The sequence below is a fragment of the Arachis stenosperma genome, chromosome 5 (assembly GCF_014773155.1).
Source record: "Arachis stenosperma cultivar V10309 chromosome 5, arast.V10309.gnm1.PFL2, whole genome shotgun sequence".
In the NCBI taxonomy this organism is placed as follows: Eukaryota; Viridiplantae; Streptophyta; class Magnoliopsida; order Fabales; family Fabaceae; genus Arachis; species Arachis stenosperma.
Genome location: NC_080381.1, coordinates 118,504,709 through 118,526,257, shown reverse-complemented (window position 1 = coordinate 118,526,257; position 21,549 = coordinate 118,504,709). Strand labels below are relative to the sequence as shown.

The following is a 21,549-nucleotide window of genomic DNA, read 5'->3' as shown; positions in this document are numbered from 1 at the left end:
GAGACCCTTACCCGATCCTAGACCCGATAAAATCACACTAAATTAGCCCCTAAAGTGTTCGGAGCCGGGCCGGGCCGGGCCATGTACACCCCTACCTTTTATATTGTTAATCACATATCATAGTTTGCTTCTATGTATATAGTAAACACTAGTGTAAAGTCATGGTTTAATTTACAAACTTTATAGTGTTTATAATATGCTGTCAACTTGCAATACTATAGTGCCTTGTAATCTATGACATTATATTTGGTTTGGATTGGAAATGGCCTATGGATTTATATTTTGACGACTAGTTAAAAAAGATTTTTAATGTTGTCGTCTCTTTTCTAAAATTTAATTTGGTAAAAATTTTTAAAAATATGATTAGACTTTTTAAAAGCATAAACATTTCGTTTTATATTTAGTAACTAAAAAAAATCATGTACTTCCAGTTTTTAAATAATAGGTATGTTTTTAAAAGCACTTTAAAAAATATTTTTTAAAAAAAATTAATTTATGTTTATTAAAATTAAAAAGTTTAATATAATATCATACAAAATATTTATTTTTATATTTATATCTATTATAATTTTTTTAAATTTTGAAATTATTTTATTAAACATAATTGTTAGTGCTTATTTATTAAAAGTTATTTTTAGTTTGATTTATCAAATATATATTTTATAATTTTTAAAAAGCTACCATTCATTAGATATGGTACAACACACAAGAGCTACGTACAAACTTACAAATACCTCACTCAAGAAGAAAAAAGTCATGATCACTCTTAATGTGGTAATATATGAAGATCATTTTTCCTTTTAAAAAGGCAAAAGAGTAAGTTTACAACAAAAAAGGTTCAATAAGAATTAAATTTTAGATATAGAAATAATTCTGATACTATATTATGATATTATTTTTTTAAAAAAAACTTAACTTTATATATAAGGAGAGACATATGAATAATTATATCTCTAATATATTTTTTTATGCAAGAATATTTTTTTAGATTTGTGTAAATTTTTAGCATAAAATTTCTTTTTCTATCAAGGTGAAAGATAATATATACGTGTGTGTGCTTTTTTTATATACTAAGGTGAATCAAAGTGAAATATAATATATATGTGTGATTTGTTTGATGAGAATATATAGTATTCTAATTCATGATGACAAAAAAAGTTAAGTAGATCTAATTTAAAATTTTTAAAAAGAAATGAGAGTTATTTTCAAAAAATTATTCTATCTAAGTTACTTGGTGATACAGTAATCTAGGAGGTACCCTATAAATTCTTTACCTAGTATAACAAATTTTAAAATGCTACTTGCTCATACTTTGATACTGATAATAGCATATATTTATCATTATAAAAAAAAAAAAAAAATTCACGGGTAAGCAAGGACTTCATACCATAATTGTTGAAAGAATTGATGAGGTTGTGTTGTTTGATCCTCTTTCATATATATGAGCTATGATCAGCTAAGCATCATTCATAATATAGTTTGGTCTAATCTAATAAGAAAAAAAATCATTTACAACGGGATTGAATTTTAAAATAAAAAAAAAATCCAATTTTCGTTCACACTGAAATACCTTTTCACATTTAAAAAAGAAAAAATATCACTCTTTTCACTCAATGCGAAAAACTATTTTTTGCCATCTACAAAAAGTAAACCCCATCATTTTTTATTCAATATTTTTCATCCCTATTTTTACAAATAACACAAAAAAAACTTCTATATTCAAAATTTTCAGCCGATCTTTGATACTTTAGATTTGTCAAGTGGTATATATATATAAAGTAATCTAACAACTAACAATTTTAACATGGCTTCAATATAATCTCATATAAGAAATTAATAATTAGATCTAACTCATCAATTATAAAAATTAATTTAAAAAATAAAAATTACCTAATATATTCATAAAGATCATCAAAATCTCATATTTAGATCACGAGAGCAATATATATAGGTTAAAAGAAAGTAAGAAGTTAAACTTAGTATATCTCATGAGCTACGTACGTACGATAAATTAAAAAGTAAAAATATATGTTATTCTTTGACTCTTGCACCACAGCCACATCATATCATTAGTGAGTAGTGTTCATCGTAATTATTATTAAGAAAATACTGATATTAAAATGGTATTTATTACAAAAGATTGTATATATATCTTAAATTATTTCTTTAATTAAGAAAAAAATAGAATGCGTATTTAATTGTTAAAAAATACTAATGTCAAAATAATATTTATTATATATAAAGGGTGTATATACAGCGGAATTGTATCTTTAATGTTCACCATACCCTTAAAACTTTTACTAACAATGATATAAAATTTATTTAAAGTGATGATTATTATTTAGTTTTTCTTTTCCCTCAAGGTTATCAACTTATTTCTCATTATATATATGTCGATCAGATGGATTAATCATTTTTAAATGTAATAATCGGGTTTATTCTCTAAAATAATATATAATTTCTTTTATCATCCATGCACCTTTATCATCATCAACTGAAATTTAACTGGATGAGCAAATTAAATATGTACGTTTAACTGTTTAAGGGTATATCGATCCATCACACTATACTATCTAAACATTGTTAAGTGGCACGTTTGTACAAACTTTACAATAAAGCACTTATTGCCGCGGAATAAAAACAGCCGTCTGTGCCGTCCTACTATTTAGCAATATATATAATTTTTACGTTAAAATCGAAATATACATTATAGTAATGGATCCAACAAATTTTAGTAGTATAGACAAAAATATACTAAAATAAAATTTGGTAAACATTATTATTTATATTTATAACAATATATAATGCTAACACATAAATTTGGTGTCTAAAATTCTTTTTTAATTTTTCTCTTCTTAATAATCTATCCAACTGTATATCAGTTATTCCATATTAAAAAACTTTCACTACTTCATCTACTCTTTTATCATATACATTTACATTCTCTCTTATCTAATTAATTCACACAATCACAGAACTTCTATAATTATCTTTTTTGTCTCTTATTATCTATCATATCAGGTTATTGTTACTGCATAACTAAAAAACTTTTTTTTCTTTTCTTATATATTCATCTTCTCTTACATCCTTCTCACTTTACTTAAATATAACATAAAACCTTATACAAGAATAATTGGTACCTAAATTTAAGTTCCAATATTGCTCCTAAAAAAAGGTTTATTATTAAAAAATTATTTCATCAATTATGTTAAATAAAAAATTTTTTTATCAAATTTTTATTAGAAGTAAATTATTCATGCAGATTTTTTTTATTATGGATATGCTTTTAAAAGAATAAAAGTAAAATAGTTTAACAGACAATATTTTTTTAAAAAAATTTACACAGAATAATTTTTATACCAATAATATATCATTTAGGATTTATTTTATATATAATATTCATTCATAGAGTACCTTATAAAAATTATATTTAAGTAAATTTTTTTTATCTTATAACTATTTTATATTTTGAGATTCAAAATTTTGTATTTTTATTTTTATATTTTATTTGAATTCTGTTAATAAAAAAGTATTAACATTAGTTTTAATGTTTAACTTTTAGAATAAATAAAAAGATGGGATCTTTTTCATAAATTTGATAATTAAATTATAGAATAAGTTAAGTCTATTTCTTGACTATAAAAATATATATAATTCACTCTTGAATGTAATCAAAATGAATATATATTTATTTAATTTTTTAAATTTTACATTAATTATTAAAATCATGATATAATGGATGTATTCCTATAAAAAAAATAAAAATGACTTTATAATTATTTTTTTTTGTTGAAAGAAAATATGACTCAATGGCTATAGAGTATAATTTAAACAACTATAGATAAGTAACGTAAGTAATAAAAAACGGACATAAAATTTAACTTTTTTGTTATTTGGTATAAAAATAAATATAATAAAATAAATCACTGTTTTCATACATAATAACATAAAATTTAATATTATTCTTTTTTAGAACCATCTATTTTTTAGTTTTTATCCTTATTTTTGTACTTTATTTTAATTTTATTAAACCAAAAAATACTAATGTCATTTAACTTTAATTTTTAACTTTTATCATAAATGAAAATATGTGACTTTGAAGGTATTAGATAATAAAATAAAAAACTAATAATAAAAAAAGTTAAATTTATTCATTCGTTACATTTATAGGAGTGTAAATGATTCATATAAGAGTTACGAAATTTTTTTTTTTTGAACTTTTATTTTTAAAGTAGTATTTATTTCTGAGTGTAATAATTATGAACTAATATATGTTGGTAACTATTTGTGTTCCAAGAAAAGATAGAAAGAGAATAAAAAGAGAGGAAAGAAGAGAGAACAAGCTAATATAAGAGTGGTAATAATAAGACTAAAGATAATTTAAAATGTTGAATATAAAATTATAAGTAAAATTTTTTTTAGCTAATAAAATTATGCGAGAAAAAGAGTGATTTAAATATAAATTTTCATATCTACTTCAAATTAAATATAATTGAGAAATAAATAAATTTACAAATATTTATAAATTTTTATCTTCATTGTTATACATAGTAACAACATAATGATTTTAGTATTATATCTAAATTAATTTAAATTTAATTATTCTATATATTAAAGAAATTAAACAACTAATAAATTTTTTTATTTTTGATTTAATTATTCTATACAAAATTTAAAATGCTTGATATCTTTATTTTTTTTAATGATAAAATATGACTTAACAAGTAAGTATGAAAAATAAGTATCTTTATAATAGTTATACATCTAGATATCTAAATAAAAAAAATAAAATAAAATCTTTTAACAAATCTTTAACAACTCAAAAGTGAACACAATGAATATGTATGGATCACAGTGATAAACAAAAATGAGAGATGCGATAATGGTAATATGATATGGTAGTAATTGATTGCGGTCGGCGTTAATAGAAGAAAAAAATAAAAAAGGAGAATAAAACAAGGCAACATCATAGCGACGGTAAGATAATAATAGTTATACATGTAAAAAAAATAATAAGAAAAAATAATAGTGTATAATACAATGAGATGATATAATCCAAATAAAAATTAATAATTTTAAGAGAAAAGGACAAATAGGTCCCTGACCTTTTGTCCTACGGACATTTTCGTCCCTGACCATTGAAAAATACTTTTAAGTCCCTGACCTTCACAAAATTTGGACAGATCAGTCCCTCCGTCCAAATGTCTCCGTCAGGGACTGATCCGTCCAAATGCCTCCGTCAGGGACTGATCCGTCCAAATTTTATGAAGGTCAGGGACTTAAAAGTATTTTTTAATGGTCAGGGACGAAAATGTCTGCAGGGCAAAAGGTCAGAGACCTATTTGTCATTTTCTCTAATTTTAAAATAATAATAAAATTAAAGATAATTAAAGATGTTTAATATAAGATTAAAGAAATATTTTTTTTATTTATTAGATTTATGTACTAAAAAAATATTTTGAATATGAATATAAATTTTTAAATTTATTTTAAATTAAATAAAATTGAAAAAATAAATAAATTTAATATATAAATAACTAATTTGTAAATAATAATGTTAATAAATTTTTATCTTGACTTTATTACACATAATAATAACAAATTTTTTTTATTATTTAATTTAAATTTATTTATTTTATACTTTTTATATATATTAAATAACTTAAATATAACATAAAACTTTATACAAGAATAATTGGTATCTAAATTTAAGTTCCAATATTACTCCTAAAAAAAGTTTATTATTAAAAAATTCTTTCATCAATTACGTTAAATAAAAAATTTTCTATCAAATTTTTACAGTAATCTCATTAAAATTTTTGTATTGAATATAAATTATTGTTGCCGATTTTTATTATTTGAATATGTTTTTAAAAAATAAAAATAAAATAGTTCAATAAGAACAATTTTTTAAAAAATAAATGTACATAGAATAATTTTTTTCTTATCATACTCTTCTAATATATTCTAGGTACCTACACAGTATATATTGACAATTGGCGTGAAGTTTATTATTAAAAAAATTTCTCCCATGCATCCGTTAGTTACCCGAATAAAAAAAACTTTCATACATTTTTTTACAGCAACTTTATCAAGAGTTTTTTATTGGAGGTAAATTATTCATGTAGATTTTTTTATTATAGATATGCTTTTAAAAGAATAAAAGTAAAATATTTTAACAGACAATATTTTCTTGAAAAAATTCAGAATTCATTTTACATATAATATTCATTCATTTGAGTTCATTCACAGAGTACCATATAAAAATTATATTTAAGTAAATTTTTTTTATCTTATAATCATTTTATATTTTGAGATTTAAAATTTTGTATTTTTATTTTTATATTTTATTTTAATTCTGTTAATAAAAAAGTATTAACATTAGTTTTAATGTTTAACTTTTAGGATAAATAAAAAGATGGGATCTTTTTTATAAATTTGATAATTAAATTATAGAATAAGTTAAGTCTATTTCTTGACTATAAAAATATATATAATTCACTCTTGAATGTAATCAAAATAATATATATTTATTTAATTTTTTAAATTTTACATTAATTATTAAAATCATGATATAATGAATGTATTCTTATTAAAAAAAAAGACTTTATAACTATTTTTTTTGTTGAAAGAAAATATGACTCAATGGATATAGAGTATAATTTAAACAACTATAGATAAGTAACATAAGTAATAAAAACGGATATAAAATTTAACTTTTTTGTTATTTGGTATAAAAAAATATAATAAAATAAATCACTATTCTCATACATAATAACATAAAATTTAATATTATCATTTTTTAGAACCATCTATTTTTTTAATTTTTATCCTCATTTTTGTACTTTATTTTAATTTTATTAAACCAAAAAATACTAATGTCATTTAACTTTAATTTTTAACTTTTATCATAAATAAAAATATGTGACTTTGAAGGTATTAGATAATAAAATAAAAAATTAATAATAAAAAAAAGTTAAATTTATTCATTCGTTACATTTATAGGAATGTAAATGATTCATATAAGAGTTACGAGATTTTTTTTGAACTTTTATTTTTAAAGTAGTATTTATTTCTGAGTGTAATAATTATGAACTAATATATGTGGGTAACTAATTGTGATTGAAGAAAAGATAGAAAGCGAATAAAAAGGGGGGAAAGAAGAGAGAACAAGCTAATATAAGAGTGGTAATAATAAGACTAAAGATAATTTAAAATGTTGAATATAAAATTATAAGAAGTAAAATTTTTTTAGCTAATAAAATTATGCGAGAAAAAGAGTGATTTAAATATAAATTTTCATATCTGCTTGAAATTAAATATAATTGAGAAATAAATAAATTTATAAATATTTATAAATTTTTATCTTCATTGTTACACATAGTAACAACATAATGATTTTAGTATTATATCTAAATTAAGTTAAATTCAATTATTCTATATATTAAAGAAATTAAATAACTAATAATTTTTTTATTTTTTATTTAATTATTCTATACAAAATTTAAAATGCTTGATATCTTAATTTTTTTAAATGATAAAATATGACTTAACAAGTAAGTATGAAAAATAAGTATCTTTATAATAGTTATGCATCTAGATATCTAAATAAAAAAAATCTTTTAACAAATCTTTAACAACTCAAAAGTTAACATAATGAATATGTATGGATCACATTGATAAACAAAAAATGAGAGCTGCAATAATGGTAATATGATATAGTGGTAATTGATTGTAGTCGGAGTTAATAGAAGAAGAAAATAAAAAAGGAGAAGACAAGACAATATCATAGCGACGATAAGATAATTATAGTTATACATGTAAAAAAATAATAAGAGAAAATAATAGTATATAATACGATGAGATGATATAATCTAAATAAAAATTAATAATTTTAAAATAATAATAAAATTAAAAATAATTAAAGATGTTTAATATAAGATTAAAGAAATATTTTTTATTTATTAGATTTATGTACTAAAAAAATATTTTGAATATGAATATAAATTTTTAAATTTATTTCAAATTAAATAGAATTAAAAAAATAAATAAATTTAATATATAAATAACTAATTTGTAAATAATGTTAATAAATTTTTATCTTGATTTTATTATATATAATAATAACAAAATTTCTTTTTTAATTATTTAATTTAAATTTATTTATTTTATATATTTATTAATTTTTATTAGTTTATTTATTTTTATTTTGATACTAAATCAAATTCAACAAAATAAATATTGTTGCAAGTTAAATTTAATAAAATAATTTTTTACATAAATCCAAAAAGATATATATATATATATATACCTCTTTTTAAATCTAGTAATAATAATTAGGTACTTGCTTCAACACGGTGGTTAATTAATACATGCATGCTGACGAAAATATGTAAACGCATGGATCGTATTATATCTGCGATAATATTTATTTTTTAATTATTTAATTTTTAAAAGTTTATATAATAATTTATATTAAAATGGTCTTTCTATTAATTATAAAATGACAACAATACGTCCCGATTTGACTAATTAAAAAAAAACAAATATATTTTCAATTGTTTTACAAAAAAATTATTAATTTATTTTTATAAAAAGACAAAAATACTCTTTTAGTTAATTTTTAAAAGACTAAAATAATCTCTTAAGATTAATTTTGTTTAATCATATTATAAATTATTAAATTTAATTTTAAAATAACTGAAATATTCTTTTAGTTAATCACAAGACTAAAATACTTTTTCAAATATTAATTTTAAAAAGACAAAAATATCCCCTTTAAAGAAAAAAATTAGAAACACTTTTAGTATTAATTTTTGCTTACTTACATCATGAATAAATAAAAATTTCATTTTAAAAATACTAATGTACCTTTCTTAATTGATTTTAAAAAGATTAAATACCCCTTTTAGGAATAAGGTTCTTCAATTGTATTAAAAATTAAAATTTGATTATAAAAAGACGACTAAAATAACATTTTAGTAATTTAAAAAGACCAAAATACTTTTTTAAGATTAATTATAAAATATTTAAATAGCCTTTTATAATTAAGGTTTTTAATTTGTATTGGAAATGAAAAGTTTGAGTTTAATAATATATCTTTTTAATTAAAAGATAAAAATATCTTTTTAGGATTAAGCTTGTTTAATTGTATTAGACATAAAAAAAAGTTGATTTAATTTAAAACGTGTAAAATAAATACAAGTTTGGTTAATGTTAAAAAGATTAAAATATCCCTTTTAAGATTAATTATAGAAAAAACTCAAAAGTTACTTCCTCATATTATTGTAATATTATCCATATTTATTTTTCAAAACCATCTAACCTTCGAGAAAGGGTATATATTCACACTTTATAAAAGTGCGGAGAGAGAATGAGAACCTATCTGTTTTTTTCAAAAATGTGAAAGATTGATAAGAAAAGAATATATAAATAATATATAGAAAATAGGTTGCAAGCAATTTTGAATAAAGCAATGAGGAAGAGCTTTAGCCCTAGATTTTGATTTTGCATAGTATACTAAATTAATTAGTTGTATATATATATATATATATATATATATATATATATATATATATATATATATATAGGATAAATAAGAGTTTCAAATAATATATAAGGAAATAATGAATAATCACGTATAATATACACATAAAAAGTACTTTCTAAAATAATATACAAAAAGAAAATGATCAATCATTTAAGTAATAAATAAAACTCTTCCTTCCAAGTGTTAATATTATATATATACCAAAGATTTAAATTTAGGAGATCTAATTAAGTTAACATAATCCTCATCACCAATTGTGCTACGTACTCATCATCATCACTGGTCATGCATTCATTTGAGTTAAAATGAGCAAAGAAACAAATATTAAAGAATAAGGAAAATACGAAAAGTAAAACCCTAAAATTGTATGTGTATGTGATGACCATGTCACTTGTAACCATTACCATATATAAATATATAGTATTAATTTTGTCTCATCTTAAATCGATTGTGGCTCAATACGCACGTTTTTCTTTCACAAGTGGCCGACCCCCCACGTGAATAATCCTTATCCATCACATGTGAGTTTTCCTTTGGATTTGGAAAACGAGCCTTTAACTTTTTCACATCAAAAAAACGTGACGAAATAGAATCAAACGGCAAATATATATACATACATAGATGCTGTAGTAACCAAGCTAATTAAAAATAATAAAAATAACTTTTGATATATTAAAATACAGGTAACATTACACACACAGAAACACAGTGAAATGCAACAAGTAATTGTCCTCATTTCCATTCTAAGATATGGCAAGAAACTGAGGACAATGTCCTCTTACTCACCCTTCTCATCCATTTGTCTGATTTTTTTTTTTTTTTTTGGCGAATGCTAAAGTTGAAAGTTTGGTATTCCCCATCAATGAATGCTAGCTACTCTCCAATGTCATCACTTTGTGCCTAACTTTGTGCTCACAAAATGACAAGCCTTTCAATTTTACTTCATTATTCTTTCTCCCTTCTCCAAGAATATGCATGTCATCATGAGTCATATACATATGCCCATGATAAAAATCAAATAAATAAATGTTGCTAATAATAATATTTAGGGTTTGGCTAATGATGAATACCCTTTCAACGCTTGTTAAGTTTACACGTGATAAAACCCTCATATATAGTAATATTAGAGTACTAATTAACAAACAAGTTAATATCCAAGTTATTGTTATAATAGTAATTATCTTTAATTGAGTTGCTTAATGACCAAGGTATGTGATGACCATGTGAATTGAAGTGTTGCAATAGAATAGAAAGAATATATTATATATAATGGTTGAAGTAGCTATATAGTAGATGGTGGTGATGAATTTAAGAGATGCATGTGAAGGGGTTCTTCAAGTGCACTCATCATCAAATAAACAAGAATTAGGTTAACGTCGGGGTCCAAAATGTTGCATGGCCATGCACCAAAGTGGGTACTAATAGAAAAAGCAAGTGTGAATTTATGGCAAAAATAGCTTATTAGTGATTATTTCTATTCCCATAGACACATGTCAATTTCCTTGTGGCCTTAGTTAGGCAGTGTATGGGGTCTATTCTTCCTTTTTCTAAAATGTAAATGCAACTTGATGCCCATCCTTGCATGGTTGTCTTTCTATTTTTATATTTTATTTGAGTTTCAAATTTTCTACAATACCATATTTATCAAACACATGTACATCCTTTACCTAATTATCATATGGAAAACTCCATAACCATGACCTTCAATTTCCATTTTTCAAAACTTGAGATGTTTAAAAGTAATTAAATAATCTACATTTTTAGTGGGGTGTTACTAGAAAAAGAAAAAGACAAAGCTTTGATACAACCACTATACCAAACTAAAAAGTTTTAAATTTTAGGTACAAATAATAACATAACAACGTTATTCAAAACAAATAATTATGAGCCATTAGAAATTGAATTATATGTATATATATTTTTTATTATTACAATCTTTGAGACTCTTGGCAAATATTTGACCTAGACATATTCACTTTATTTTTATTTATTCTCTGAATTCCCTTGACATCCTAATTAATTAAAATTGTTTTTAAAGGATAAAAAGAGAAGTTTCAACAGTGATTCCCTAGATACAAAGATTTACCTAATTCTGTGTTTAAACTATGTTAGGACAATTAATCATTGGATTGTACTAGAGACATAAAGCCACACAAATCCCACTGACACTAAATAAATGACACAAAACAACCTTGAATTATTGAGATAATAATAGGATTTACTAAATAATAATAATAATAATGATAATAATAATAATAATAATAAGATGATGCCATCCAGCCACTAAAAATAAAATATATTATGCATCAAGCAAAGTTTCTGGTTCTCAAACATATCTTACATAATTCACCTAGCTAGCTACTAGCTCTCATTTACTATAATAAGGGCATGCAAATATATATATCATAGAAGCTCCTATATATTACAACCCATAACTAATTAGGTTTTTTGAAGCTTAACCCATGATAATACAAATAAAATTAAAACACCAAACATCATCATCAACTACTACTTAATATAAACAGACCTAATATTAAAAATAATAAGTTGATAATGTTATTTAGCCAGATACACTCTAGCTTAGTGCCACATATAAGCACTTATGTATATATATCTTAAAATATATATAACATATATTTTTTTATATAAAATATTTATGGATAATAATAATAATTATTATTATCATTTAATCCCCATTGAGTAATTGCATGGACCAGAGATCCTCCATGCTCCAATAGTTGTTGTTGTTGTCATTGGTACAACAACTAGATTGGTCAGTAGTAGGGATTGTTGAAGGGTATTGATGATGATGATGATAATGATGTTGTTGTTGTTGTTGTTGATGATTGTGATGAGTTGTGAATGGCTCCAATGTAGTTCCTTGGTATGTAGGTGGAGAAGAATATGAAATCTCCATGGCCTCAGCCATGTTTGAAACATGGCTAGAAGTGCTTGCATAACTATTATGATGATGATGATGATGGTAATTATTATCATTGATCTGATGATCATGATCAGAATTACTTTGTTGTGATTGAAAGTTCTCAGCTTGCTTGATATGCTTCTGGATCCTTGTCCTCCAGAAATTCTTAATCTCATTGTCAGTTCTCCCAGGTAGATGTTTTGCTATCTTGGACCACCTACATATATAAAACATTATATTATATATTATTAATTTCTTAAAAGATTCTCATATAAATTAAAAAAATAATTAATAATGTACTTCTTTTTTTTTTTTTTTTTGCTTGGCACTATATATAAATGAAATGATAACAAATCTTGTAGCTTGAGTAATTAAGCTCCTAAAGTTTATGAATGAAGGAATGAGTTAATGGTGTCAACATGATTAATTAATTAATTAATTAATTAATTAATTAATTAATTAATGATAAGTTATTATTATTTGTAACTCCGTCTTAAGATTTCTCAAAAGTTTAATTCTAGTTATCAAGTATTATTGTATATTTAAATTAATTAATTAGAGAAAAAGATGTATGTGTGATAGTTAAACTTAGGGCTATCTTATATGAATATATTCTTTTGACTTATTTTTACAATCTAATAATATATATGAATTGAATTATCACTAATTTCTTTTAAGTGTCTTTTCAATCAATTAAATAATTATCAATAAGTGATGATATGACTAGACATAATAATTTGAAATAAGCTTTCTCTTAAACCTATTGAACATGATATGTTGAAAACAGGTAACAAAATGAGAGAATTAGGTCAAGAAATGTGTGGCTACAAAGTGAGTACATGTGTGTGTGAATGAATGAGTGAAGCTAGCAATTACATGGTAATATATATAAGCTGAAACATAAGTGTATTTTCGTTGAAAAAGAAAAGGATAAAGTTTGATATACATCTAATTTAATTAATAAAAGCAGCCAATGGGGTGTGTCACATTATTTTATTAATATAGATAAGAAAAAAAGGGTAAGAACACAAATATTAATTATAGGTATCATGTGTCTCGTTGAGATCATGTTCCTTGGCTGAGAATAAAAGTTATGCATGTTAGACTACACGTATAAAAAGACTAGCATTGTAAGATGCTGATGAAGAAAAAAATTGATGCCTCTTTGCTTTGAAGCTTGGGGATCCAATTCAACATCACACAATATCCCATTTCTCATTGCAATGTGTCACAGGTAGAAAGCATGGTTATTTTAATTCAAACTTCTCTCATTCTATTTTCCATATTTATACATATTCCTCCTCTTAAAACTCTTTTTTTTTTAGTTTTAATATTTCCCATTTAAATAAACACATCATCATTGATATCTTACATTTCTCAACCCTTTTTATTTTGACACCAATTATTACTACTACAAAGTACAAACCCTATTACTTTTTACTTGCCACGTGTACCAACTACATTGCAAACTTTTACTCTATCCTAAATAAAAAATATTTAAATAAATGAAATATTTGGGAAATTATTAGTTGAATGGAAGCTTTATTATTATTATTTTTTTGTACATGAAGCTAGCTCTTACATTTATGTCTTTTTGCTTTTAGTGACTAGGGTGATGATTTTCTTGTTTGGGAAAGAATGAAGTTGAGGCAGAGAAAGGTACTAATTTGGAGCTAGCTATAATGTATTGGTGTGCATTATATATGTTTGGGAGAGTTAAAATTAAAATAAAGAAAATGCATGGTGTATATATTTATTTGGAATTATTTCATACAAACTCCTAGAAATTTTTTTCTCTTTCATCTAACTAGAGATAGAGCTATTTAAGCATACCCCACTTCCATGAACTTTAATACCCTAAAATAGAAGGTTATATTATCTCTCAATCCAAACTATTTTCTTCTCATATATAATAGGCATCACCAATTGAAAAGAAAAAATGAATATGCTATATAGGAGACTAGAAATAGCTTCATAGTTACATGCAATAGTAATTAATAGTACTATTGGGAAACACAAACTAGCTATATTTCCTTGTTTTTATGTTTCTTGTTTTAGAAAAAAACAACACTTTCCTTGTTAATTTTTATTTTTACAAATGTACTTCTTTACCTTATAATTAGGTAGCTTGCTTCATCTTATATAAAGTGTATTTTATTTTATTTACATATGAACACTATGATTAATTTTGAATAGTAATTATATTGTAAAATCACTTAATTTTGGATGATCAAATTTTCTTCACTTGAAACATATGTAGTGAGTATATCCATATAGATCTTATCATGTCTTAATATAATACAAATTATATTATATATACCAAATAATCTAGATTAATTTTCCTCCTAAGTCCCAATAAAATAGTTCCTTTTTAGCAATTAAATAAAAATGAAAAAGAAAAAAAAACTTTGCATTCATTATGAATTTATGAAAATTTTCAAAAGCATGCACATGGAAAATTTTGAAGGTAGGAAAAAAAAAAAGAAGAAAGCATCAAAAAAATTTGATGCCTCATGTTCTTGATAGATCTAAAACCTCTCCATCCACTTGTCATATTTATGGAGGTCTACTACTTATATATTATATATTATATATATATATATATATATATATATATTATTATATATATATGCTCCATTATTAGATTTTGAATATAGTATATATAGCTCATGGAAAGAAAATTAAAGGAAGAGAGTAGCTAGATAGATTGAATGGAACAAAAAGGAAAACATATAACATGTACCTTTAATGGAAAAACCCTCAAATTCAATTCTTCCATGTATATTATATATTTGTATATGGATGAAATCATCTCAAACAATCATTTTGGCGGCTCCAACAAAACAAAACTTGTAGAAAACGGATTATTTTATTGCATGCTTAATTTTTTATAGCCATGAGTTCATCAAACCCCCATGTGTTCAAAATCTTTCTTCATGGCTACAAATTCTTTGAAATCTCAACCACAAAGCTCAAATATACTCTTCATCAAACACTGCTTTTGCTTCCGTACATGTGCTTCCCAAAATCCAAGTACTTTAAACTATTAAATGAGAGCCAAGAACTTCTTTCTTCATTTTCTTCTATTTTTTTTATTTCACAAAGAGAAAAGGTTGATTAACAAAAGAAAATTTTCAATAATACCATTTATTTCTTCAAAAAAAAACATGTTTTCTTTTTAAAGATCTATAGCAACAACAACACATTTATTATGCATTATGTAATATTATTTTTTTAATTACTATTATTATTTATTATTATAATTATAATTATATTATTCACCTGTTTCCCCATTTCGCATGAAGCTCCATGATCAAAAGTTGTTCCTCAGGTGTGATATTTCCTCTTCTAACATCAGGGCGAAGGTAGTTTAGCCACCTGAGTCTACAACTCTTTCCAGTGCGTTTAAGACCTAAAAGAAAATAAATATTATATATTAGGGTTTATAGAGAAAAAAAAAAGAAGAATAAAAAGGAGCTAGATATGATGAACAACACTCATCAAGTTATATTTATATTAATTATTAAAAATGAAATTAAATAAATATATTTATGTATTTACCAGCGGCTTTGGCTAAGGAGTTCCAAACACCTTCTCCATGATTTGCAATATAGTTGATCAAAATCAAATCTTCTTCCACTGTCCAAGGTCCCTTTCTCACTTCAGGGTCTTGAGATGAGTTGCACGGTTTTTTGTCCATTATTTTTATGTATGTATGAGAGAGAAAGAGAGAGAGAGAAGAAAGAAATGGAGAAAGAGAGAGAGAGAGAGGAGAAGAGAGAGACGGAAATCTTAATGGGGTGTTGGAGGGTTTAAATAGAAGGAGAAGATGATGAGTTGTTTAAGTTGTAATAAAGTAATTGAATTAGTGATAAGTAAAGGTTTTCACGTACCTAACTATGTTTATTATGGCATTATAATATGTGCATGCATGAGATAGCAAGTGTGCTATTGCATGCATCACTATATATATTCCTTTTTCTTTTTCTTATATATTATAATCACTAATATAATATCTCTTCTTCGTACTCTAAAGTTCTATAGAGAGAGGCACATGCATTTATATATATAGGAGAATGTAATAACATATTTCGAAAGTAAGTATAACTGAGATATAAGATATTTATTAAAAAATATCACACGTCTCACTTCATGATTCATATATAGTTGACGAAACACATTATCCTCTCCTTAAAAAAGTTGTATTTTTTTACGTGCTGTAATAACTCAAGTTACCGAGAGTTTCTTTTTTCAATCATACTATCTCCATATACACTAAATAATATATATATATAATATATACATGATATTTAAAAATTAATTTTAATATCTATAATATTTTTATTATGAATAACTTTAAAAGTTTTTACTGACAACTATGGACTATATAAAATAAATAGTGTTAATTTTTAAATTTATTTTTAAAAGATTATTTACTTTTTAAATTGAATTATTAATAGTTAAACTAGTCATATTAATCTCGTTATCAAATTAATCATTCCGTTAATTAGATAATGATATATTATATTAAGTGATCGTGAAATAATTACATAGCAAGTTAATAACACATATCATAAAATAACTAATTAACATGTTATATTAGTGAAACGTATTATTTAACATGTCATAAATTTATTTAAAATAAATTAGTCTCTAAAAATATACACGTAAATTATTTTTATTCTTAAAATTTTAAAAATTAATCAAATTAGATTTTATATAAATCTTTTTTATACCTTAACAAGCAAAATTCTCTTCATATAAAATAATAAAAAAATTAAATTATTCCAAAATTATTTTATCATATTCTTAGATTTTACATTTTCAAATTTTTTTTTGTATTGAGAATTTTTTTAAAGATTTTATAAGATAATTATTAATTATATACTAATTTTTTAAATTTTACTAAATAAATATAATAATTATTTTAAAATTTTAATCTTTTATATTTTTTGAATTATAAAAATATTCTCAGTTTAAATTTAAAGAGTTTAGCAAACTCCATAATATAGAAGTGCACATTGCTTATTTATAATTCACAGAAAAATATTCAAAAGACTATAATTTTAACAATTATTTAAATAAAAAATTCATTACAAAAAGCTAAAATTTGAAAATTTCAAATCTAAGAAATCACGAGAAATTATTTTGTATTGTTGTATGTGAAGAGAATTTTATTTGCTAAGGTATAAATGAGATTAAAATTAAATTGGTAAGATTTAGAAATATTAAAAATTTATGATTATGAAAAAAACACTTAAGAATTAATTTATTTAATTTTTAAAATTTTAAAAATAAAAATGACTAGTGTATATATTTTTATATACTAATTTAGCTTTATATAAGCTTTTGCCATGAGATAGTATGTTAAGTGTCATTAATATGATATAGAACCAATTATTTTATAATATGTGGTATTAATTTATTATGTGATCATGTCAGATGTTACTTAATATGTATATTTGGATAAATATTATTTATGATTAAAAGAGACCTAATCTACTATTATTCTGAATGTGTTTTTAACTGTCATTTATTTCTTCTATCTTCTCCATCATATAAACCAATAATGTGCGCAAAAATCTGTTGAACACATTTTACCATTTCACCAAGTTGGACTTGCATTGCAATATTTAAAAAATCAAATTTTGGTGAGAATGGATCCAAAATTATGGTGCACATGTACGTATTTTTTTGTCAACATACCCATATTTGAGTGTTTTAAAATAGTTTTTAACAGAATAAAATAATAAATAAGTCTTTAAAAATTTATACTTCAAATAAATTAGTTATTTAAAAAAATATCAATAAAATTCTTTATAATAGTAGGCATAAATAAATTATGTTTAAATTAGGACTTTTTACTTTAATCATAAAGACTAATTTAAAGATCATACGTCTACATCTATGATGTGAATTCTTGTAAAATCACAACTTGATAAGTGCACCAAATTGTATCAAATAATACTACGGGAGTGAGTTATCATTCTTACGAGAATTAATAGACTACGTATATAAGAGTTAATCGATTATTCTAATTAGACAATTGTAAGTTAGAGTTTAAGTAACATCTAATAACAAAAGAGAAGATTAAATGAAGGAAAATTATAAATGGTTGAGAAAGTAATATGAATGAAAAGTTAAGGTTTTGTAGATGTTTAAAACTTCAGGAAGAATGCTTTTCACTAATCTACTTTAATCAATGCTAGATAACGTAGGCTTTGTACTTAATCTTCACTCCCACGTTCAATCTTAGAGGCTTAGTGATTAGTGAGAAAAATTAAGAGTTTCTGGAGATTGACTGGCCCATGCATTGGACGCAAGTGTCCATGCGTTGAACGCATGGTGAGAAGGCTAGCTGGTGCATTGGATGAACAAGCAGGCATGTTGGACACATGGTTGGAGTTGAGCCACTGGAGGTGCTTCAAAATGGCATGTTGAACGTGCCCCTCTTCATGTTAGACATGTGGTTGCATGCAATTTCCTGGGAGCTCCACCAGTGGTATGTTGGACGTGCCTCTCTTTGGGTCGAACATCGAAGAGCTTCTTTAGAGGCACGTTAGATGTACCTTTGAAGGTTTAGAAGGTTTAGAAGGTTTAGAGAAGGGGGGTTGAATCTATGACCTTCTTTTACTTTAAGGAAATATGGCTTAACTTATAAATTTTCACTTAGATTCTGTTCGAACTCAACAGTAGAAAATTTATGAGACAATGTCATTTTGTCTCGTGAATATAAAAAAACAGAACAGAGAAGATAAGAGAGAAGCTGACACCATCAGGTATCCTGGTTCAGTTGCCTTGTGCAATGCAACCTACATCCAGTCTCCACCACAACTGTGGTGGAATTTTCACTATAGTTAAAGTATTACATACACCAATTCCACATAATTGACACAATCCTTTTCTTATCAAGTTCTAACCTAACTTTACTTGGCTATGCTAATATCTAACTCTTCACTCTTAGTGCTCACCCAACTAAGAAAGGGGTACCTCACTGGTACAAGATACAAGACACAGAATCAACCTAAAGAAATATGAAATCACTCTAAGCTTTTCACTCAAGTGTTTCTCTCTGCCTCTTTCCACTCTTAGGCTCTTTCAAGAACTCTCTCATTCAGCCTTTTACCTCAAGAAATTACAGACAGATAAACATTAAAAAGAAAATTACAATCTATAAAACATGAAGGAGATTAATGCTTCAACAGCCTCTTTGCTATGTGATAAACTAGATTTGCTTACCTCTAATTTAGTTCCTCATTCTGGCGGAATGCTCCTTTGACTAGGAAGCACTGTCCAAGTTGATAAAATTCTTGAGAGAACTCTTCTCAGAACATAAACCTCAAAACACTGGTTCTCTCTCCTTCGCTTCAGAATAATGAAAAAATTGTCTTTTGTATCTCCTTGCATGTTGTTGAGTTGCTCTCTACCAAGTCAACTCCTCGAGCTGTGTGCTTCCAATCTTGTCATTGCACTTTCTTCAATTAACCCCAAAATTAGGGATTTCAAAGCTGGTTCTTTTTGCTTGACCGAAGACATCAAATCAGCAAAGAAAAATTGTTTCAATGGTAAACCTAAATCTGCACCATTAAGAATGTGTTTTGCCTCCAAGAAACTTTGTGAACCATTGATTTACAGCAGCAGAGATCAAAGACTTCTTTCTTCATTTATCCAAAAATGGTGTTGCAAAAAGTTGGAGGAGTGAAGAAATTAACATGCATGCAAATAAAAATAAATCACCTTTATCTTCTGACTTAGCTAAACACGGTTTGATTTGGGCAATTAGACATTTGCTTTTTGCTTAACCTTTCTCTTTCTTTCTTCTTTGATGAAGTGATCAAGAGGAACGGAGCTTTCTCTCTCTTTTCTCTGTATCTGACTGAAAGAAAAAAGTGAATGTTGGCTTTAGAGGGTACCACCTTGGTGGAATCAACTTTAGTGAGCATACATGGGCTTGGGTTTGCTTCTTGCTATTCATCTCAAGTGATTTCTTTTGATATATTATAACTGGGCCATGCTTGTAAGTTTTGCACACTTTGAGAGCTTTTGATCCTGTGTTCCATTTATTTGGGTTGCTGCAACATTGACTTTTGGCCTGCATCACTTAACCTAATGCAATCAAACCTAATTGGGTGTTTAACCAAATAAAATAATGTTTGTCGTCATCAAATTAAGTTAGTTAAATTCTTAACTCAACAATATCCCCTTTGATGACAAACATAATTGTAACATTGATCAAAGGAATTGAAATTGGATAAAGTTAAGAAACTTTCCTTTGAGTGATATCACTTGCTTTTGTGTTGCTCCCCCTTTCCTTTTCAAGAGATACTCCCCTTAGATTTATGCTCTTCTTTTCTTTCCTGTTTGAATATACTTATTGAAACCCAATAAAATGCTATATACTATCCAAGGATGTAGCAAACAGTAACAGTTTCAAATATTTATAACATCTCATTAAACATGGCTAAGTGGATTTGTTTAGCCCAAATCTGAATCATAACAAATTAGCAATTGTGATAAATATCCAACTCAAGCCTTAACCAAATCAGAGCATCAGGGCTAACAAAAGCAAATTAGTAGCAAATCATTTAAAGCAGTTTCCAATTCACATGCTAAAGGAAATCACAGCAGCAGCAAAAATTCAAAATTCAAACTTCTATGCAAACTTTTATGCTAAAATAAATTAAATTCTATGCTACTACTCCCCTTTTTGTTATCAAGGGTGGAACAAAAAGAGCTAACACCTGCAACAAAATGTTAGTGCAAAGTCCAAAACCAGTAGGTAAATAAAACTAAGTGCAACAGTTTTTAAAGGTATTACAGTCATTCAAAAAAAAAAACATAAAGTAGTTCAAAAGTAAAAGACAACAGTTTTCTTAAGATGAAAGTGAACAAAAGGCAGCAGCAACATGAGACAATTTTAGGCATCCGAACCATCCTCTTCTGAATCAGCTTCTTCAGCATCTGTGGCAGCATTTTCATCCTATTGGAGATTATCAATGAACTTCATGAAAATAGCCACTCCATCTCTTGATTTTTTGAGGAAATTCTCATGCTTGCTTGCTAGCTTCCTATGTTC

The 21,549-nt window shown here is 24.7% G+C and overlaps 1 protein-coding gene across 1 annotated transcript; it reads right to left on the bottom strand.

Annotated features, from left to right (window-relative positions):
* Positions 1 to 12,236: 12,236 nt before the first annotated feature.
* On the bottom strand, positions 12,237 to 16,173 carry LOC130982850 (MYB-like transcription factor EOBII). The gene is made up of 3 exons (XM_057906970.1): positions 16,035 to 16,173; positions 15,756 to 15,885; positions 12,237 to 12,690 (listed from the first exon to the last, which is right to left on the bottom strand). The coding sequence occupies exons 1-3, from the start codon at positions 16,171 to 16,173 to the stop codon at positions 12,237 to 12,239; spliced, it is 723 nt and encodes a 240-aa protein (XP_057762953.1).
* Positions 16,174 to 21,549: the final 5,376 nt, after the last annotated feature.